The sequence below is a fragment of the Neofelis nebulosa genome, chromosome 16, assembly GCF_028018385.1.
Source record: "Neofelis nebulosa isolate mNeoNeb1 chromosome 16, mNeoNeb1.pri, whole genome shotgun sequence".
NCBI lineage: Eukaryota > Metazoa > Chordata > Mammalia > Carnivora > Felidae > Neofelis > Neofelis nebulosa.
The window spans coordinates 6,030,659-6,053,557 of NC_080797.1; the positions used below are offsets into that span (position 1 = coordinate 6,030,659).

The 22,899-nt window shown below is 45.7% G+C and overlaps 1 protein-coding gene and 1 long non-coding RNA gene across 2 annotated transcripts in view; one reads left to right on the forward strand and one right to left on the reverse strand.

Annotated features, from left to right (window-relative positions):
• Nucleotides 1-22,899, forward strand: part of DNAH9 (dynein axonemal heavy chain 9) — a 337,407-nt gene that overhangs the window by 303,414 nt on the left and 11,094 nt on the right. The window contains exons 66-67 of the mRNA XM_058704720.1: nt 2,037-2,207; nt 7,852-8,034. Coding sequence (XP_058560703.1) covers nt 2,037-2,207; nt 7,852-8,034 — 354 coding nt within the window. The remainder of the gene's footprint in view (nt 1-2,036; nt 2,208-7,851; nt 8,035-22,899) is intronic.
• On the reverse strand, nt 5,812-13,214 carry LOC131497962 (uncharacterized). The gene is made up of 3 exons (XR_009255234.1): nt 12,694-13,214; nt 7,156-9,650; nt 5,812-7,121 (listed from the first exon to the last, which is right to left on the reverse strand). It is a non-coding gene; the product is annotated as an uncharacterized LOC131497962 (long non-coding RNA).

The following is a 22,899-nucleotide window of genomic DNA, read 5'->3' on the forward strand; positions in this document are numbered from 1 at the left end:
GCCATTAGGAAGAAAATTCCAGGTTCAGAATTTAGCCAACTTTGGGTAAAGTTTATATTAGCGATTCTAGATATCTTCAGAGGGACAGGAGCTTGTGGGCAGATCACTTAGCCCTCCTGTTGTCTGAGGGCTGCTGTGAACACAGACACACACACCCATGTGCACACACACATTCCCAGAGAGATCTTCTGACTTCTCATTTCACTGTGGCCACAGCTATTTTTAAAGTGCCCATCTTTGCCCATTTAGGCTGCCACGGGAGATAGATTAGAAGATAATTTTTTTAAAAAATCTTTTTTGCCGCTTGACTTTGAACATGCCTAAAATAACTTTGAATACCAAACTTAAAGGAAATACCGGTCATCAAGACATTAATGACAAACTTAAAAAAAAATTTTTTTTTTGAATTCATAAAATTTAAAAAGATAAGATGTCAAAGTCATTCAATGCAGAAAACCTTGGACCTATGAAAAGAAATTTAAAATGGTAAGGCTATTTAAAGAAAATAAGAGGAATGTGGGGTGGTGGGGGGATAGGTTAAATGGGGGATGGGATTAGGGAGGGCACTTGTCGGGGTGAACACTGAGCTTCGTAGGTAAGAGATGAATCACTGGGTTCTACTCCTGAAGCCAAGACTACGCTGTATGTTAACTAAGTTGAATTTAAATTTTTAAAAAAAGACGATGATTTTTAAACTACTTTACCAAAAGGCTTCAGGGCTTTAGCCAAGAAATTTGTGCAAGAGCACCCCCTAGTGTCCACGGGGCAGTCCAACAAGAGGCTGGAGCCAGAAATGGGCAAAAACGGTGTGGTTTTGCACACTTCAAAACAAGTGAGGATTTTTTTTACACCTGTCGTTTTTTTAATGTTTATCTTTTTTTGAGAGAGAGAGAATGTGTGAGTGGGGGAGGGTCAGAGAGAGCGGGAGACACAGAATCCAAAGTAGGCTCCAGGCTCTGAGCCATCAGCACAGAGCCCAATGTGGGGCTCGAACTCACGAACCGCTAGATCATGACCTGAGCTGAAGTCAGACGCTCAACCAACTGAGCCACCCAGGTGCCCCTTTACATCTCTCTTTAATCCGCCAGTTAATAGGTGGTTACAGGGCACCTACCAAGAGTTCAGGAGGGTGCTGGGGGCCGGAAGAAATACAAAAATAAATACACAAGTTTGCCTTTGAGGGATGAGCAGTCTTTCACTTAGACTCGAGGATGCTCACACCAAGAAATCATCAAAATCAAATTAGGAACCAACCTTGAAGGGCACTTTCTCACTGTGTGGTGGAAAGAACTAGAAAGGGCACTCAGAACATTCGGAGAGGAAAGGGAGCCTTCAAAGCTGGGGACCCAGCCTAACCAACCGTAGGGGTGCATTGCCTGGATGGCACGATTAAAAAAATGTTTCTAATTCAAGTAATTTTTGCCAGGGGCCCAATTCCCCGGTTATCAGCGAACCTCGCCTTGTCCCACAAGCTCTCTTTTGCATCTGTGGTCCCATATTTGCATTTAGCTTTGTTATCTCTGATTTAGATAAATGGAGGAGGTGGGGGGGGGGGGGAGAGAGAAAAGGAATTTAAGGGCAAGGGGGCCGGGACCCTGGGAGAGCTTGAGTGACATACCAGGAAGGGATCCGTATTTCTTAAGGACCCTGAGAAGTCCCTCCGTGTGTGTGGAGGGACAGGTGTAGACCAGGGAGCGGCAGGAGCAGGGCAGACTGGAGAGGGATCAAGTCCTCCAAGCTTCTGCAAAAGGAGCATGGCCCGTGGGCGTGGAATTTCCGGAAACGCGGCCTGGCGCACAAAACCAGATGGTGTGGAGGCGAGGCTGGCAGAAAGGATGTGCACCAGGAGGCGGAGAACGTGTCCACGTCTCAGCAGGTGTTGGTGAACGGCGTCCGCCTGGAGGGCCAGAGGGACGCGGGTGCCTCACGCCTGCTGTGACCCACCGCCATCCCTCAGAGGACGACCCGGAGTGGGAGATGGCAGACGGGAGACACGTCTCGGTCTGTGTTTGAGCGAGCTTGCCCTCGACTTCCAGTACATTGATGCCGAGCTGCCGGCAGAGTCGCCCTACCTCTATGGCCTGCACCCCAACGCCGAGATCGGCTTCCTGACCCAGACCTCGGAGAAGCTCTTTCGCACGGTCCTGGAGCTGCAGCCACGGGACGGCCACGCCGGAGAGGGAGCAGGGGCCACGCGGGAAGAAAAGGTATGTGGACGGACCACTCGAGATCCTTCTGGGGAGCCGAGGATGGCACAGTGAGACGCCCCCTCCCGCTGGCCGCGTTGGCAGGGCGCGTGCAGACCACACTGTGCACAGCCGCCCCTCGCACACGGCTGGTGCGGCCTTGACCCACCAGGCTAGTCCTCTGTTTAAATCACAGGAAGCCCCTGCCCTTGCGTTTCATGGTTTGCTTGCTTTTTCTTTCTTTCTTTCTCTTTCTTTCTTTCTTTCTTTCTTTCTTTCTTTCTTTCTTTCTTTCTTTCTTTCTTTCTTTCTTTCTTTCTTTCTTTCTTTCTTTCTTTTTCTTTCTCTCTCTCTCCCTCTTTCTTTCTTCCTTCCTTCCTTCCTTCCTTCATTTTTCTTTCTTTCTTTCTTTCTTCTTTCTTTCTTTCTTCCTTTCATCTTTCCTTCCTTCCTTCCTCCCTTCCTTCTTCCTTCCTTCTTTCTTCCTTCCTTCCTTCCTTCTTCTTTCTTTCTTTCTCTTTCTTTACTTCCTTCCTTCCTCTTTCCCTTTCTTTCTTTCTTTCCTTCCTTTTTCTTTCCTTCCTTCCTCTTTCTTTCTTACTTTCTTTCTTTCTTTCTTTCTTTCTTTCTTTCTTTCTTTCTTTTTCTTTCTCTCTCTCTCCCTCCCTCTTTCTTTCTTTCTTTCTTTCTTTCTTTCTTTCTTTCATCCTTCCTTCCTTCCTTCATTTTTCTTTCTTTCTCTTTCTTTCTTCCTTTCATCTTTCCTTCCTTCCTTCCTCCCTTCCTTCCTTCCTTCTTTCTTCCTTCCTTCCTTCCTTCTTCTTTCTTTCTTTCTCTTTCTTTCTTTACTTCCTTCCTTCCTCTTTCCCTTTCTTTCTTTCTTTCCTTCCTTTCTCTTTCTTTCTTTCTTTCTTCTTTGTCTTTCTTTCCTTCCTTTCTTTCTTTCTTTCCTTCCTTTTTCTTTCCTTCTTTCCTTTCTTTTCTTTCTTTCTTTCTTTCTTTTTCTTTCTCTCTCTCTCCCTCCTTCTTTCTTTATTTCTTTCTTTCATTCTTCCTTCCTTCATTTTTCTTTCTTTCTCTTTCTTTCTTTCTTTCTTTCTTTCTTTCTTTCTTTCTTTCTTTCTTTCTTCCTTCCTTCCTTCCTTCCTTCCTTCCTTCCTTTCATCTTTCCTTCCTTCCTTCCTCCCTTCCTTCCTTCTTCCTTCCTTCTTTCTTCCTTCCTTCTTCTTCTTTCTTTCTTTTTCTTTCTTTACTTCCTTCCTTCCTCTTTCCCTTTCTTTCTTTCTTTCCTTCCTTTCTCTTTCTTTCTTTCTTTCTTCTTTGTCTTTCTTTCCTTCCTTCTTTCTTTCTTTCTTTCCTTCCTTTTTCTTTCCTTCCTTCCTTCCTTCCTTTCTTTCTTTCTTCCTTCCTTCCTTCCTTCCTTCCTTCCTTCCTTCCTTCCTTTCATCTTTCCTTCCTTCCTTCCTCCCTTCCTTCCTTCTTCCTTCCTTCTTTCTTCCTTCCTTCTTCTTCTTTCTTTCTTTTTCTTTCTTTACTTCCTTCCTTCCTCTTTCCCTTTCTTTCTTTCTTTCCTTCCTTTCTCTTTCTTTCTTTCTTTCTTCTTTGTCTTTCTTTCCTTCCTTCTTTCTTTCTTTCTTTCCTTCCTTTTTCTTTCCTTCCTTCCTTCCTTTCTTTCTTTCTTTCATTCTTTCTTTCTTTCTTCTTTCTTTTTTCTTTCCTTCCTTCCTTCCTTCCTTCCTTCCTCTTTCTTTTTTCTTTCTTTCTTTCTTTCTTTCTTTCTTTCTTTCTTTCTTTCTCTTTCCTTCCTTCCTTCCTTCCTCCCTCCCTTCCTTCCTCCCTCCCTCCCTCCCTCCCTTCTTTCAGTTTATTTATTTTTGAGAGAAAGAATGTGTGCATGCTGGGAAGGGGCAGAGAGAGAGAGAGGGAGAGAGAGAATCCCAAGCAGGCTCCACTCTACCAGTGCAGAGCCCGATGCGGGGCTCAAACTCACAAACCGTGAGATTGTGACCTGAGCCGAAGTTGGATGCTGAACCGACTGAGCCACCCAGACTCCCCTCTTTAATTTTTTAATGTTTATTTTTGAGAGGGCGGGGACAGAGAGAGAGGGAGACAGAAGTCGAAGCAGACTCCTCACTGACGACAGAGAGCCCAATGTAGGGCTTAAGCCCATGAACTGTGAGATCATGACCTGAGCCAAAGTCGGACGCTTCACCAACTGAGCCACCCAGATGCCCCAGTGGTTTGCTTTTCTAGTTCGCCCAAAGAGTATTTCTTTTTTTTTTTTTTTTTTTTAATGTTTGTTTATTTTTGAGAGAGAGAGACAGAGCATGAACAGGAGAGAGGCAGAGAGAGGGAGACACAGAATCCGAAGCAGGCTCCAGGCTCTGAGCTGTCAGCACAGAGCCCGACGTGGGGCTCAAACCCACCAACCGTGGAATCATGACCTGAGCTGAAGACGGACGCTCAACCAGCTAAGCCACCCAAGTGCCCCTCAATAGTCTCATTTTAACTCAGTCACCTCTTTAAAGGCCCTGTCTCTAAACACAGTCACATTGTGGAGGGGAGGATGTCCACAGATGAGTTTTAGGGGGACACAATCCAGCCCATCACGCTGGCTCCAGCGGCCTCCCTTGGACGTACACCCTTTCCTGTTTCCCCCATTTGCCCTTGACTGCTGGATTTTGCTGGTGTCGAACAAGTGACTAGTCATCTGGAGAAAAGTGAAGCAGGTTTCCTCCCTCCTTATATCACAGATGGCTGCATTTAAATATGTTTCAATGAAAACATAAAAAGTACTAAAAGAAAACTTGGGTGAATGCTTTTGTGATCTTACAAAGAGGAGGGCATTATCAAACCTTCTTTTAAAAAAAGCAGCTCAGAATCTATAAAGATTGACACATTTGGTGACTGGAAAAAATTTAAAACCAGATCTGCAAAGCAGACAAACCTCGTGAATGAAGTCAGAGACCAGCTAGGAGAACCTCTCTGCAGCACAGACACTGGGAAGTGGGCAGATCTCACTAACACATGAAAAGTTCTTACATGTGGAGGATGAGAGAAGGACAGAAGATGGGGACAGACGGACACAAAAGAAATTCACACAGTTATTCGAAGGGCCGATAAAAATAGCACAGGATTGTCAATGTCCCTCCCGACTAAATGAAGGTATGTGAGATATCATTTTCCACCTAATGGCAAAGAGTTTTAAAAGTGACAATGTATCAAGGGGTGGCTCAGTGGGTTGAGAGTCTCTTGAATTCGACTCAGGTCATGATCTCGCGGTCCGTGAGTTCGAGCCCCGCGTCAGGCTCTGTGCTGACAGCTCGGAGCCTGGAACCTGCTTCGCATTCTGTGTCTCCCTCTCTCTCTGCCCCTCCCCAGCTAGTACTCTGTCTCTCTCTCTCTCTCTCACATAAGTAAAACACTAAAAATTTAGTAAAATAAATAAAAAATTAAAAGTGACAGTATGCAGCAGTGAGGGCACAAGAAAACAGACATTCTCTCTGTTGGTGGACCCTTACCTTCCAGAACAACAGCTGCTAAAATTTAAAATGTTCACATTTTTTTTTACCCAGAATTCTGTGTCTAGGCATTCAACCAGTGGAAAGACTCCAAAGTACACAGATTTCATGGTATGTTTGTTTATTACAGGATTGACCGCAGTCGTACAAATGATAAGCAGCCCAGATATCCATCCCAAACAGCAAAATAATATCTACTATATACTATTTATTATATATGTAACAGTATATATACAGCTACAAAAAATAAGGCAAGTCCATATATAGTAACAAGATAGCGTGTGCATGATTTATTATAAGACGAAAAGCAAGTATGACAGGACTCCCTTGGTGATAGATGGAAAGAAAGGAGGGAGCGAGGAGTGAAGACAGGACAGACAGACAAAACTGATGCGTGGGGGGATAATGGATGGATGGTTATATGCATCAAGGACATCTGCAGGAATCATAAAGTAACAGTTAACAGTGATTTCCCACCCCCCCCCCCCGCCCCGAGGGAAGAATTGTGAGAGGGTTTTGTTTGTAATGAATATCTGTAATGCTTAGATTTTTATGGGAAACAGATTGCTCAAAAAGGACAACAAAAAGGCAGAGACGTTCCCTTTGGAAACAATCAGACCCCATCCCTTGCAACCCTCTCCTCCCATGGAGGGGCCCGCGGGCTTCTCCGTGTCTGTGCACCTGCTCCCTTCCCTAGCAATCCTGCTCGTCCTCAGGCCTGGCCTCCAGATCCTGCTCGGACGGATCAGGACATGGGAGAAGTCTCTTTCTCTGGGTCCGGTGTATTTTGGGGACAGCGCCTCCAGCCTATCTTTTCATCTCTTTGTGCATGATGTCCGATATAGGGCTGTTTCTTCAAGCTCAGCCCCGGCGATAGAAATAGGATATAATTTTAGCCATTCGTCTTCTACCCCTGGCAACAGCTCTCAGGTACCGGTAAAATTCCGTTCTGATTTTTGCTGTGACAGCACCAGAGACCCCTTTGTGACAGGGAGATAAGGTTTTACTTTCCCTTTTCAGACATCAGCTCTTTTCCTAGAGAATGTATTGTGTGCTAACAATACAAGGCCGAGTGAATATTAATAACCCTTTCTGTAGGTCTGTATAGCTTTCAGATGCTGTCACATGCATCAGTTCACTCAATTTGATCTCTGCATCAGCCCCTGGGAGTTGGGGGGGGCGGGGGGGGAGTGGAGAAAGACGCTCTTGGAAATTTTTATAGATAAAAAGATGGAGACCTAGATGGCTTGCTTGCACTCGCGTGGGTAATGCGTAACGGAACGGTATTAACTCAGCCGAGGCTCTTTGGTTGTAAGCAACAGAGACTAATTTTGCTGAAATGGGCAAGAAATAGCCCACTCTGTCAAAAGGAACTGACCGAAGGAAGGACAGATATCCCAGTGGCTCTGGGGTCCTTACAGGGCACTTCTGTCAGTGGTTCCAGCCACTTTCTGCCCCTGAATCTTGGGCCAGAGATTCAAATTTTTGTGCTCCTGGGAGTGATAATCTGGTTGGCCTACTTAGATCATGGGCTCTACTTAGAGGATTGGGCTCTGTGACTGTACCCCAAAACAGTGGGGAGGAGGGGATTTCCCAGGTGGAGACGGGGACCTGTTACAGAAGAAGGGGGACAATGGGCAGAACAGTGTGCCAGGAGCCCGGCTCTCTGGCCCCCTCCCTCCCTCCCTCTCCGCTGGCCACATGTTCTATTATGTCTGTACTTGTTCCGTTTTTCTTTCTCTGCTGACAGACCTCCTGGGCTTATTCATTTACTTCAAAATGGCAGACTCAGCCTCCAAGCGCTTGCCCCCAAACAACCCAGGATCTGAGTGGTTCATTTCCAACTTTCCGGGAGAGACACCCTGGCTCCCGTGGTCTAATTAGCTGATGGCTTGTGTGGTCAAAGGAAGCGTGGGGCTGGGGAGGAGGTTCACGTGTTGCATGGGGATGCTTCTTCCAGGACCCAAGGACAGAAACATGCAGGGCGGCCTCATGGAAACTCTGAAGGGAGTAGACAGTGCGAGAGTATGGGTGGGGGGGGGGAGGGGGTGGCTGACGGGCGTCCTGACTGCCGTATCGCAGGGGAATGGAGTCCTGGAGAGTTAGAGCCCCTTCTTTACCCTGTGTTTCCTGTTACGGGCCAGGTCAGGGTCCTCCTGGAAGAAATACTGGAGCGAGTGACAGACGAGTTCAACATGCCAGAGCTGATGGCCAGAGTGGAGGAGCACAGCCCCTACATCGTCGTGGCCTTCCAGGAGTGTGAGCGGATGAACATCCTCACCGGAGAGATCCAGCGCTCGCTGAGGGAGCTGGACCTCGGCTTAAAGGTACGGTGGGTGAGGTCTTGGTGGGAAGGGGCACCGCCAGAGGACACGGCTGGACCCCCCTGGGGAGAGGGGGCTCCCGCGGACTGGGGCGCTAGAGAGCCGTCCTAGAGCGATCTGAGTGCCTGGGGAGGTGTGGCTTCCAGACGCCAGGTTCTGGCTGGGCTGCAGGGAGGTCAAGACGCAAGGCTCCGAAAGCATGAAGCTGCGAGGGTGGCATGAGCCGGGCTGGCTCGGAGCCCCCCCAGGAGACCACACTCCGAGGAGCAAGAAGAGGGTCTCCCCAGCCCGGTGTCTTCTACGGACGTAGGATAAGTTGCTTCCATGGGGGTCAAAGTAGCACTGGATAGAAGTACAGGTTCTGGGGGTGCCTGGGCGGCTCTGTCGGCTGAGCGTCCGACTCTTGACCTCAGCTCAGTGTGTGAGTTCGAGCCCTGCGTCAGGCCCTGTGCTGACAGTGTGCAGCCTGCTTGGGATTCTCTCTCTCTCTCTAAATAAATCAACGTTAAAAAAAAAAAAAAAAAAAAAAGAACAGGTTCTAGAACTAGACTGTCCTGGGGTCACCTCCCAGCCCGTGTGCTTCTTTGCCGTGTGGCCCTAGCGAAGTGACTTACATCTCACTGTGTCTCAGCTTCTTCGCCCGTAGAACAGGTGTAATGGTCCTGCTTCATAAGGCTTTGGGGAAGGACTAAGTAAGCTGATCCACATAGAATGTTTAGAACCATCCCTGGCGTCTAGTAAGTGCCCCCAGAGTATCAGCTGATGACGATTATGGCCCCATCGGGGGAAAGGGGAGAATTTTCACCTTTGACAACGTCAAGGTTGGATTGAGAGATCCAAGATAATCGCACAGGCTCTTCCTACCTCTTGAGCAACGAAAGAGTCTGCTGTTTCTGCCCCCAGTGACTCAAACAAGTTTACGTACCAGCAGAGAACTGTTCAGGGGCCTGGCATGGACCCCGACGGACCGTGCACCTCGATGACAGCTGAATGGGAGGGCAGGCTGCCGTTCAGGAGCTGAGGAAGGGGACTGCGGTCCATTTACACTGGCACTTTCAGACGGAAGAGAAGCTGGCAGCGAATGCTCGGCCGGGCCCGGAGGTCCGCGGTGTGACCCGTGGCCTGGGGCGCGGCTCTTGGAGTCACACAGCCATGGTTACAACAGCCGTGCATCCTGTCACAAGGAGTCACATAGAAACTATGAGACAGCCTGCAAAATCTACGTTAGTGGGTTTTTTTTTTTTTATCTGTTCATTTCCTTCTCCCCACCCCTGCCTGCCGGTTTAGATGGAGGGAAACAAGGAGAAAGGACAGAAAGGCGTGTCGAAGACCGTATTTGGTCATGTTTCCAAATTACGTGCCAGCTTGTGATCAAATGAAACACAGAGTTTCATAGAACAGTCTCGAATGTGAGCAAGGCCTTTGCCTGTCACATTACGCAGGCCCGTGACTGTGGTACACAGGTCTCTCTTGGTAATTACCTCCAGGAGCTTTGCTGTAGCCTTAGCTTATCAAATCCGTGCAATTTGTGCAGTGCACTTACCCATCCATCTTCCAATCCATTCAGTCGTGTTTCTTCTGAGAGCCGTGACTGGGGTTGGGTGAATCCCCGAGTGTGCCTGTGGGCAGAGGAAGGGGTGGGTGAGGACGTTTCTGCTTGCCTTCCCCAGTCTGGTTCAAGCACAGCTGACCGATGAGGGCCCTGGACAGGTCTCAGCACTCCATGCTGGTGGGTGCAGGGAGACCGAAAGGGGGGCCTTCCTCTCCAGAAGGAGCACACAGGCAGATCCCAACACAAGATGCACAGAGAGCCGTGGGAGGAGGGAAGGCCCCAGAGGAGAAGTGGCTGGAGGGGGCAGGGGAGAAACCGGTGGGGACAAGGAGAAGAATCTTCCACCGGTTCCAAAAGAGGAACCCTAGCCCTGCTCTAGGAGCTACCTGATTTGGCCGGAGCAGAGGGTCCACGCAGGCGAGTAAGTGGGGCATGGTGACTTTCAGAAGGCGGTGACAGAACACTGACCCACAAGCAGTCAGGACAGCTGTGCATTTGTGGCCTTTTCCTCCTGGTCCCTCTGTGAGCTGGAGAACACTCTTTTTTAAGTTTATTTATTTTGAGAGAGAGAACGGGAGAAGGGCAGAGAGAAAGAGGGAGAGAGAGAATCCCAAGCAGGCTCCACACTGTCAGTGCAGAGCCCTGTGCGGGGCTCGAACCCACGAACCATGAGATCACGACCTGAGCCGAAGTCAAGAGTCAGACACTCAACCGACTGAGCCACCCAGGCGCCCGAGAGCAGACCCTCTAAAACGCTGTCCTCTAAACCCAGTCTCATTAGGACAGGCCCCCAGACTGGCCTGGTCGCCTGTATCTTCAAGCAGCAGCCAGGTGATGCTTGGGATGAGCCGTCTGTGAAGCACAGTGTTAAGACAAGTAGGAAGAAGAAGAAGGTGGTGAGATCAGGGGGCGAGGGGATGGCGACAGAGTTCAGAAAGGGGAGCGACCTGATGGCCCAGGGGAGGGGCCGGGGAGGGCCCCACCACACAGTGCGCATCTGCTCAGCTCCTGGCTTCCCGCCAGGACACTGCTGGGACAGCAAGACGGGCTCTGTAGACCGGCTCACCTGGCAGGAGATTCTGAGGTTCCCCTTCTTGCCGTCCCCTTCTCTGGGACACAGTCACTTTAAAGTCCTGGGAGTGGTTCAGGAGGACAGAGGGCCACTCACGCTACCCAGCACACCCGACAGGCTCAGACTGGGCCCCAAAGTTAGGAGAGGTGTAACGTTTTAAATCATTAAGTCAATACTCATAGCATTTACGGTAGAGAAACTTGTAACCATTCACGACTGGCTGGATGGGAAGCCGGAAGGCTACCCAAAAAGTATCAGCTGAACTGAGAGGCACAGTACGCTAAGCCCGAGGAGCGGAGGGGCTCAAAGCGCAGAAGAGGTGGAGGAAGGGTAGGGGAGCCGCCTAAGGGACGTCAGTTTGCCACAGCCACGTTCCCAGAGAGAGGAACTGTCTTGGGGAGTCACCACAGTAAGACGTCTGGCTCCTTGGGGCACCTGGGAGGCTCACAGTTCGTGAGCTCGAGCCCAGCATCAAGCTCCATGCTGCTTGGGATTCTCTCTCTTTCCCTCCGTCCCTGCTCCTCGCTCTCAAAACAAATGAACTTGGGGGGAGAAAAAAGACCTCTGGCTTGTAGCCATAACACAACGAAGAATTAGGTCCTGCGAGTACTCCAAGCTGATTGGTCAAAGGTACCGACTCCCACTAACCAAACGCACAAAAGTCTGATGTACAAAACTCCCAAAGGCCGGTTTCTTTCTTTACAGTAACAGCTAGGTATAGCTTTCAAAGAGCCATGTACGGATGGCAGTGGGCCCAGGAAATCCTCTGCCTGGGTAGAAAAATTACATGAGAAGCTAAATTCCTAGATCTGTACTGTCTACAGTAGCAAGCAATGACAGGGTAGCACTTAAAATGTGACTGGTCCAAATTGAGATGTTCTGTTAAGCAGAAATGAAACACCGTATTTAGGAAAGAGGCTGGGAAGCTTGCCTCACCCACAGATACAACTAGGTGACACTCACATCTGTGTAAATAACCCAGAAAATGGCCCGAAGACTGGCAGAACAACCTCTACAGCTGAAAGTAAAGAGGCCACATCAAAGAGGGTGGGAAGGGGGAGAAACAGACTGTCACACTGGGGAGCACTCACAGCGGGGACAAACCCCCGCAACATCTGGCTTTGAAAACCGGAGGGGCCAAATTACATGAGTTCTTATAACCGGCGGAACTCAAAAACCTAGAATTTTAAAAATCATCAGGCTCAGCTCTGGGAGAACCAGAGGCCAAAAGGAAACCGAGTCCCTTAAAGAAACAGGACAAAAGACAGCCTGTGCAGATACAACATCAAAGCAGGATTTTGAAAAATGCCTGGGAGGGAGAGTTCTTTACTAATCTCCGAGCATGTCTGGAGGGACAGAGATCCTAGGGGGACTCCTCCAGGAACAAAGGAGCTGCCTCCCCTGCCTTCCAGCATAAACCCAAGGCCACCTGTAGGAACCAGTGTAGGGACATTTACTACCGAAGGAACTTGTTTCTGCGGTATGCCACTGCCTCAGTCCTGCGCTGAGTCCCCTTCCCCAGGAGACTAGCGCAAACCTTCCTAAGACCACATCCCCCCCAGCTCGGGCACTTTGAGGATCCTCCCCCTCCAACCCGGCTGGCCTTAGTCCCGGGGGCGGGGGCAAGTTCCCTGTCGCAGAGGACAGACGCACAGGAGTAGGAACAGAGGAAGCACAAAGGCAGTAAAATTAGCGATAAAAATCGTTCAAGGGATTCACAAGATCAAAGGATGGAAAGCATGACCCCACATGCCTAAAACATGGGGGAGAAAGGGGTAGATATTTAGTGCTTTAGAAGGGGTTGAAACGGAAGCAGCCATCAACTTCCCATAGACGGTTATATGCAAAAGACGTTACACACAAACCTAATGGTAACCGCAAGTCAGAACCCAGCAGATGTGCAAAAAATAAAGGGAAAGGAATCCAAATCTGTCTCTAAAGAAAGCCCATTTATAGTGAGAGAACAAGAAAGGAATAGAGAAGAACTACAAATACAGCCATAAAGCAAGTAACACAATGGCAATAAATATGTACATACCTGTCAATAATTCTTTGAATGTAAATGGACTAAAGCTTCCAATCAAAAGACATAGGGTGATGGAATGGATAAGAAAACAAGACCCATCTGTATGCTTCCTCCAGGAGACTCATTTCAGATCTGAAGATGTGTGCAGATTCAAAGTGACGGGATGGAGAAGCATTTATCCTGCAAATGGATGTGAAAAGAAAGCCAGGGTAGCAATACTTACATTGGACAAAATAGACTTGGAAACAGGCCGTAACAAGAGACAAAGAAGGACGTTAGATATTCAGGGGACGATTCAACAAGAAGATGTAACAATCGTAAATCTTTCTGTGCACCCAACATGAGGGCACCCCAATACATAAAACAATAACACATTAAAAAAAGTAACCGATAGTCATACAATAGTAGGGGCCTTTAACAACCCACTTAAATCAATGGAAAGATCATCCAAACAGAAAGTCAACAAGGAAATACTGGCTTTGAAGGGGACACACAAACACAAAGGGAAGGGGGGTACCTGGGTGGCTCAGTCGGTTAAGCGTCCAAAGTTTGTGGGTTCGAGCCCCACATCAGGCTCTGTGCTGACAGCTTGGAGCCTGGAGCCTGCTTCGGGTTCTGTGTCTGCTCTCTCCCTGCTCCTCTCCCACTCACACTCTCTCTTCAAATATAAATAAATTTTATTATATCAAATATTAAAAAAAATTGGGAGGGGAGAAGGAAGACACATTGGACCAGATGGATTTAACAGATATATTCAGAACATTCCATCCTAAAGTAGCAGAATTCACATTTTTTTCAAGTGCACATAATAAGTCTCAACAAATGCAAAAGGATCGAAGTCATACCGTGCATCTTTTCTAACCACGGTGCTATGAAACTAGAAATCAGCTATAAGAAAAAAATGTGGAAAGAGCACAAATACATGGAGGTTAAAGGACATGCTACTAAACAATGAATGGGTCAACCAATAAATCAATGAGGAAATAAAAAAAAAAATACGTGGAGACAAATGCAAATGAAAACACAATAGTCCAAAATCTTTGGGACCCAGCAAAAGTGGTTCTAAGAGGGAAGTTTAAAGCAATACAGGCCTATCTGAAGAAGCAAGAACAATCTCAACCTAACCTTCCACCTAAAGGAGCTAGAAAAACAAGAACAAACTATAGAAGCAAGGAAATAATAAAGATTAGAGCAGAAATAAACAAAATAGAAACTTTAAAAAAATAACAATAGAACAGTTCAGTGAAACCAGGAGCTGGTTCTTTGAAAAGATCAACAAAATTGATAACATTTTAGCCAGACTCATTTAAAAAAGAGAGAGAAAGAGCTAGAGGATGAAAATGAGATCATAAAGAGGAGAGGGCCTCCTGGGCGGCTCAGTCAGTTAAGCATCTCACTCTTGATCTCAGCTCAGGTCTTGACCTCAGGGTTGTGAGTTCAAGCCCTATGTTGGGCTCCATGGTGGGTGTGTAGCCTACTTCAAAAATGCAAAAGGAGAAATAAAAACTGACAGCTCAGAAATAAAAAGGATTATTAGAGAGTATTATGAAAAACTATATGCCAACAAATTGGACAACCTAGAAGTAATGGATAAATTCCTAAGAGCATATAACCTCCCAAAACTGAATCAGGAAGAAATAGAAAATTTAAACAGACCGATTATCAGCAATGAAATTGAATCAGCAATCAAAAACCTCCCAGAAAAACAAAAGCCCAGGACCAGATGGCTTCACAGGTGAATCTACCAAACATTAAAAGAAGAGTTAATATCTATTCTTCTCAAACTATTTCAAAAAATAGAAGAGGGAGGAAGATTTCCAAATTCACTCTATGAGGCCAGCATTCCCCTGATACCAAAACCAGATAAAGACATTACATAAAAAGAACTATCAGCCAGTATCTTTGATGAACAGAGATGTGCAAAACTTAACAAAATATTAGAAAACTCAATCCAACAATACATTAAATACATCATTCACCGCAATCAAGTGGAATTTAATCCTGAAATGCAGGAGTGGTTCAATATTCACAAATCAATGAACATGACACTTCACATAAATAAGAGAAAGGATAAAAACCACACAATCCTTTCAATAGATGCAGAAAAAGCACCTGATAAAGTACAACCTCCATTCATGACTGAAAAAACAAAAAACAAAAAACCTCCACAAAGTAGGGTTACAGGAAACCTACTTCAACATAATAAAGGCCATATATGAAAACATCACAGCTAACATCATCCTCAATGCTGAGAATCTGACAGCTTTCCCCCTAGAGTCAGGAACAAGAGAAAAATGGGCACTGTTCCCACTTTTATTGAATATAGTACTGAAAGTCCTAGCCACAGCAATCAGACAAGAAAAAATTTTTAAGGCATCCAGACTGATAAAGAAGAAGTAAAATTTTCTTTTTTTTTGTTTTAATTTTTTTTTTAACATTTATTTATTTTTGAGACAGAGAGAGACAAAGCATGAACAGGGGAGGATCAGAGAGAGGGAGACACAGAATCTGAAACAGGCTCCAGGCTCTGAGCTGTCAGCACAGAGCCCGACGCGGGCCTTGAACTCACAAACCGTGAGATCATGACCTGAGCTGAAGTCGGCCGCTTAACTGACTGAGCCACCCAGGCACCCCAGTAAAATTTTCAATATTTGCAGATAATATGATACTATAGATAGAAAACACTAAAGGGGCACCTGGATGGCTCATTAGTAGAGCGTGCAACTCTTGACCTCAAGATCATGAGTTCAAGCCCCATGTTGGGTGTGGAGCTTACTTAAAGATTAAAAAAAAAAAAAAAAAACAGGGGTGCTTGGGTAGCTCAGACAGTTCAGCGTCTGATTCTTGGTTTCGGGTCAGGTCATGATCTCACGGTTGGTGAGTTCAAGCCCTGCATCAGGCTCTGTGCCAAGCCTGCTTAGGATTTTGTCTCCCTCTCTCTGCCCCTCCCTTGCTTGCTGTCTACCTCTCTCGCTCAAAAATAAATAAATAAGCATTTGAAAAACAAAAATCAAAAAAAAAAAAAAAAAGAAAGAAAACCTTAAAGACTTCACCAAAAAATTACTAGAACTGATAAATGATTTCAGTAAAGTTGCAGCATACAAAACCAATGTACAGAAATCTGTTGCATTTCTGTACACTAATAATGAAGCAACAGAAAGAGAAACTGAGAAAACAATCCCGTTTACAACTGCATCAAAAATAACAAGATACCTAGGAATAAACTTAGCCAAAGAGGTGAAAGACCGGTCATCTACAAACTATACAACATTTATGGAAGAAATTGAAGATAACACAAACAAATGAAAAGACATTTCACGCTCACTGATTGGAAGAACAAACATTGTTAATGTGTCCGTCCTATCCAAAGCAATCTACAGATTTAATGCAATCTCTATCAAAATACAACAGCATTTTTCACAGAACTAGAACAAACAATCCTAAAGTTTGTATGGAACCACAAGAAAATAAGAAACAAAGCTGGGGGTATCACAATTCCAGACTTCAAGTTATATTACAAAACTGTAGAAATCAAAACAGTATGGTACTGGCACAAACACAGACACATACAGTAATAGAACAGAATAAAGCCCAGACATAAACCCATGATTATACAGTCAACTAATCTTCAACAAAAGAGGCAAGAATATGCAATGGGGAAAAAAATCTCTTCAACAAATGGTGATGGGAAAACTGGACAGTTAGAAAAGAATGAAACTAGACACTTTCTAACGCCATACATGAAAATAAACTCAAAATGGATTAAGGACTTAAATGTGAGACCTGAAACCATAAAAATCCCAGAAGAGAACACAAGCAGGAACTTCTCTGACAGCCATAACAACAGCTTTCTGGATAAGTCTCGGAGGCGAGGGAAACACAAGTAAAAATAAACTATTGTGACTTCATGAAAAGAAAAAGCTTCTGCACAGCGAAGGAAACAATCAACAAAACTAAAAGACATCCCACTGAAAGGAAGAAGATATTTGCAAATGACATATCTGATAAAGGGTTAGTGTCCAAAATATATAAAGAACTTTTACAATCATCACTTAAATAATCCAAATTAAAAATGGGCAGGTGCCTGGGTGGCTCAGTCAGTTAAGATTAAATACCCGACTCAATTTCGGCTCAGGTCATGATCTTGCAGTTTATGGGGTAGAGCCCCATGTTGGGCTCTGTACTGTCAGCATGAAACCTACTTGGGATTCTCTCTCTCCCTCCTCCAATCACACGTGCACATTCTCTCTCTCGTTCTCTCTCTCAAATATAAATAAAACCTCAAAAAAATTGGCCAGAAGACATAAACAGACATTTCTCCACAAAAGACACACAGATGGCCAAAAGACATATGAAAAGATGCTCAACATCACTTATCATCAGAGAAATGCAAATCAAACCACAATGAGATATCACCTCCTATCTACCAGAATGGCTAAAATTCAAAACACAAGAAACAACAAGTGTTGGCGAGGACGTGGAGAAAAGGGAACCCTCGCGTACTGCTGGCGGGAATGCAAATTGGTGCAGCCACTGTGGAAAGCAGTGTGGGGGTTCCTCAAGAAGTTCAAACCAGAATTACCCTATGACCCAGTCATCTCACTACTCGGTATTTAGCCAAAGAATATGAGAGCGCTCATTTGAAAAGATATGTGCTCCCCTATGTTTATTGCAGCACTATTTACAATAGCCAATTGATGGACCAACCCAAGTGTCCATTGACAGATGAGTGGATAAAGAGGATGTAGTGTGTGTGTGTGTGTGTGTGTGTGTGTGTGTGTGTGTGTGGTGTACATACATATATACACAATGGAATATTGCTCAGCCATAAAAAAGAATGAAATCTTGCCGTTTGCAACAACATGGATGATCTAGAGAGTATAATGCTAAGCGAAATAAATCAGAGAAAGACAAATACCATATGATTTCACTCATATGGGATATTTAAGGAACAAAGAAAAAAGAAACCAACGAAAGAAAAGAGCCTTAACTATAGAGAACACACTGATGGTCACCAGAGGGAAGGGGGTGGGGGGATGGGGTCACTCTAAAGTGATGGGGATAAGAGAACATTTATCAAGATGAGCACTGAGTAATGTACAGAATTGTTGAGTCACTATGTTGGACACCAGAGACTAACATAACATTGTGCATTAACTACACTGGAATGAAAATAAAAGGAAAAATTTTCCATGAAAAAGTAAAAATAAATAAATACCATATTTCAATGATATAAGACAAAAAACATATAAAATATCCTATTAATTTGTATATTAACTACATATTAAAATATTTGACATTTTACATATATTGAGTTAAATATATTATGAAAATTGAGTTCATCTGAGTCTTTTTAACTTTTTTTGTGTGGCTGTGAGAAAATTTTAAATTACACCGCCCACATTTGCGGCTTGCGTGATACTGCGTTTGGGCAGTGCCCTCTCTGGTGGAGCCGTGACCAGCCTAGACGCTGGGTAGGGCTGGGAATTGTTTCTGATTATTCAAATGTTTTTTTAAATATAGATTTTTTTTAAGTTAATTTATTTATTGTGTGAGAGAGCAAGCAGGGGAGGGGCAGAGAGAGAGAGAAGCCCAAGCAGGCTCCGCACTGTCAGCGCACAGAGCCCGATGCGGGGCTCGAACTCACAAACTGTGAGATCACGACCTGAGCCGAAATCAAGAGTCAGACGCTCAACCGACTGAGCCACCCGGGCGTCCCTGATTATTCAAATGTGTGAGGACGTCAGACTTTTTTCCCTAGGCTTTCGGTGACTAATGGACAAGACCTGTTTCTAAATATGTGAACGATGCTCACACTGAAGTCCACCTTGCTGACTTGGACAGCTACTCGGTTCTTTGTGCCACTGTGTGCTGACTGTGTGTGCAGGTCTGACGGGGGGGCCTTGCTTTGGCCCTTCAACGACTTCCGGTCACCACTCACTGGGCAGCCGATGTGGCCCGCGTGCCTCCGGTCTTCCATCAGAAGACCCAGCTAGACGGGATGTTGTCTCCCTCAGTCGGGAAGCCAGATGGGAAGGGACGCAGGCCCATATCGCTCCTGCTTCCCACCCCCCGCCCATCTCCTCACCTCCTGTGTTTCATACAAATGAAAGCTGGTTGCAGAGACCACTTTCCTAGGGAAGGAAAAGCAGACAGGAACGGGCCACCAGGACAGGGTGCATCCTGTAGCCCCTCGAGAAGGAGTCCGTGTTTTCTCTGTAAGCTGTCTTCTTGTTGACTCTTGACCTGTTAGCGAGTACAGATATCAATCAGGGTCACACAGGGTGCAGGCGGGAGGAACTTGAGGAAATTGGGCTTGAACAAATGTCAAAAAAGGTTTCCGTATGACAGTATAGCTTGAGTCCTTAAGAAGGGCCCACTTACCCAGAGCTTGGCCACAGAAATTTCCTGTCTGACTCACCCCAGCCTCCACCAATCTGTCAACACCTTAGGAAACTGATGTTTTCTTTTTCTTTTAAAAAAGTTGTGTTTGGGGCGCCTGGGTGGCTCAGTCGTTTGAGCCGCCGACTTCGGCTCAGGTCATGATCTGGCGGTCCGTGAGTTCGAGCCCCGCGTCGGGCTCTGTGCTGACAGCTCAGAGCCTGGAGCCTGTTTCAGATTCTGTGTCCCCCTCTCTCTGACCCTCCCCCGTTCATGCTCTGTCTCTCTCTGTCTCAAAAATAAATAAACGTTAAAAAATTAAAAAAAAAAAAATTGTGTTTAATGTCTATTTATTTTTGAGAGAGAGAGGGCACAGGGGAAGGGCAGAGTGGAAGACACAGAATCCAAAGCAGGCTCCAGGCTCCGAGCTGTCAGCACACAGCCTGACGTGGGGCTCGAACTCACAAACCATAACATCATAACCTGAGCCGAAATCAGACACTTAACCGGCTGAGCCACCCAGGTGCCCTGGAAACTGATGTTCTCAACAGCTTTCCGGACATGCTATCCTAGATTATATATTTCCTCTTCTCCTAAGAAAAGGACACAAGTTACATTGAGTGAATTTGGGGCGAGGTTCTCCCTTTACTTCTCAGCTCCTTCTATGAACGTGAGTCATATCTACTTCAGCTCAAGGTCGTGGGAATACTGACTTCAGAAACCTAACTGCAAGGTGAATGGTTTCCTCTTTTCCTAAACTGTTCTTCGCTCTCAAACTGGCACCACCTCAGAGACAGTACATTCTCTAAGGCTCTGTCACTTACACATTCAATTAGCAAATGCAAAACCATCGTCAGAATGAATTAACACCATATTACAAGCAGATGTGAGAAACTTTTAAGAAAGCCAAGTTACACATTTTATGTTCCTCTATCAAAACGATTCCAGGGGCGCCTGGGTGGCGTAGTCGGTTAAGCGTCCGACTTCAGCCAGGTCACGATCTCGGGGTCCGTGAGTTCGAGCCCCGCGTCAGGCTCTGGGCTGATGGCTCGGAGCCTGGAGCCTGTTTCCGATTCTGTGTCTCCCTCTCTCTCTGCCCCTCCCCTGTTCATGCTCTGTCTCTCTCTGTCCCAAAAATAAATAAAAAACGTTGAAAAAAAAAATTTAAAAAAAAAACAAAAAACGATTCCAGATTTCCAAATGGTGTTAAAAATTTATTGCATTTTTTTTTATTATAAGAGTTTATTTTTTTAGAGCAGTTTTAGGTTCACAGAAGAATTAAGAGGAAGGTACAGAGCTTTCCCACATACCCCCTGCCCCCGCACGCAGCCTGCCCCGCTAGCCGCATCTCCCACCAGAGTCGTCCATTTGTCACAACTGAGGAGCCCACACTGACTCATCACAATCACCCACAGCCTGTAGTGTAGTCTACGCTGGGGCTCACTGTTGGTGCTGTACATCCCAGGCGTTTGGACAAACACATAATGACATAACTGTGATACGAGACAGAAAGGGAAGAAGAAATGCAGTCCCTTCATTGTGCAAGCTTACGACGTGCACGCGGTTTCTGGGCTACAGTTCAGGAAAGAACTCCGTAGTTGTGCTGCACCGAGACATGCAGAGCAGAGCTCGTGGAGGCCACGGTGGTGGAGTGTGCAGGCCAGAGTGCCTATGGCAGGGAGCTGCCCAGACAAAGAGTCTCAGACATCTGCAGAGAGATCCCCCAACACTCTGCTGGCTGATGCTCTGCACATGAGTGAGAAAACTCTACCCAAACTGGGAAGGAACCATGACAAAGGAGCAGAAAGAATTCTTAGAGCTCATGCAGAGCTGGGAATAGTTTGTGTTCCCACCAGCTGGAGCAGAAAGAAAGACAAAAACAGGAGGCATCAGGGAGGATTCTCAGAAGGGTAGGAACTCAGCAGTGGGCTGAACTGGACCCAGACTAAGACTGAAAGCTGGTCTGCACTCCCCCCGCAACAAAGCTGAAATGCAAGCCTCCAACAGATCCACTGATTTCACGTAAATTAACTGCAGGCCACAAAAAATGATTTCCAGTACTATTTAAAGGAATACAGTGAAATCCAGCACTCAAAACTGTAAAATTCATAGTGTCTGACATAAACTAATTACAGGCATGTAAAGAAGCAGGAATATCTGATCCATATCCAGGAGAAAAGCGGATCAGTTGAAATGGAGCCAGAAATGGCAGGGATGATGGAATTCACAGGCAAGGAGGTTAAGAGCCAATTGTAAGTTTGCTCCGTATGCTGAAGAAGACAGAGGAAAGTAAGAGCGTGATGAAGTACAAGTGGAAGATAAAAAATGAAATTGACAGAGATGTAAAATACAGCAGCTGAATGAAACATGCACTTTGGAAGATTGGCAACTGATGAAAACATAGCAAAAGAAACTATCCGAAATGAAGGAAAAAGAAAAAATTTATTAAAAAAGTAAACAGCACAACAGTGACCTGTGGTCTCATGGTCTAACATACAATAATTGGGGTCTCAGAGGACAGAGGTAAAGGGGAGAATCAGACAAAAAAAAATACTTGAAAAAATGAGAGCCACAGTTTTGCAAATTTGGTGAAAACTGCAAACCCACAGGCACAAGAAACTCAACAACCCCCTTGAAGAATATACCCAATGAAAACTCTGTAAAGGTAACTCATAATGAAGTTGAGGAAACCCAAGGGTAAAGCAGGCGGGCTGAGGGGCAGGAGCGGGGGTGAAGTATATGCAAAGGAGCAAAGAGAAAAATGACAGCAGACTTCTCCTAGGGAGCTATGCAAGCCAGAGACAGTGGAGAGAGATCCTTAAAGGACTAGAGGAAAAGAAAATGATAAACCCAGAACTCTTTGACCAGCCAAAAACAAAGCAAAAATTCTTCACAAAAGAAAGCTAAATACAGGCATGCTTCATTTTGTTGCATTTCACTCTACCGAGCCTTGCAGGTAATGCATTTTTTACAAATAGAGGTTTTGTGGCAGCCTCGCATTGAACAAGTCTGTAGGTGTCATTTTAACAACATTTGCTCACTTCATTTCTCTGTGTCACATTTTGGTCATTCTCACAATATTTCAAACTTTTTCAGTATTATATTTGTTATGGTGATCAGTGATTTTTGAGATTATGAATGTAACTGCTCTGGAGTGCACAGACCATGCCCATTTAAAACAGCAAACTTGGGATGCCTTCGTGGCTCAGTCGGTTAAGTGTCCGACTTTGGCTCAGGTCATGATCTTGTGGTTCGTGGGTTCAAGCCCCACGTTGAGCTCTGTGCTGACAGTTCAGAGCCTGGAGCCTGCTTCGGATTCTGTGCTCCCTGCTCCTCTCTCTGCTCCTCCCCGATCGCTCTCTGTCTCTCTCAAAAATAAACATTGAAAGAAATTATTTAAAAAAATAAAACAATAAAACAGCAAACTCAATTGATCATTGTTTATGTGTTCTGACTGCTCCACCGCCTGGCCATTCCTCTGTCTCTCTCCCTCTCCATTGGCCCCCTATTCCCTGAGACACAACAATATTGAAATTAGGCCAGTTAATAACCCTACAATGGCTTCTAAGTGTTCAAGTGAAGGGAAGAGTCACATGTCTCTCACTTGAAACCAAAACCTGCGGGTGATTAAGCTTACCAAGGAAGGCATGTCAAAAGACAAGACAAGGCATAAAGCTAGGCCTCTTGCACCAAATGGTTAGCTAAGTTGTGAATGCAAAGGAAAAGTTCTGGAAGGAAATGCAAAGGGCCACTCCGGGGAACACACAAATGATAATAAAGTACAACAGCCTTATTGCTGATGTGGAGAACGTTTTAGTGGTCTAGATAGATGCCCAA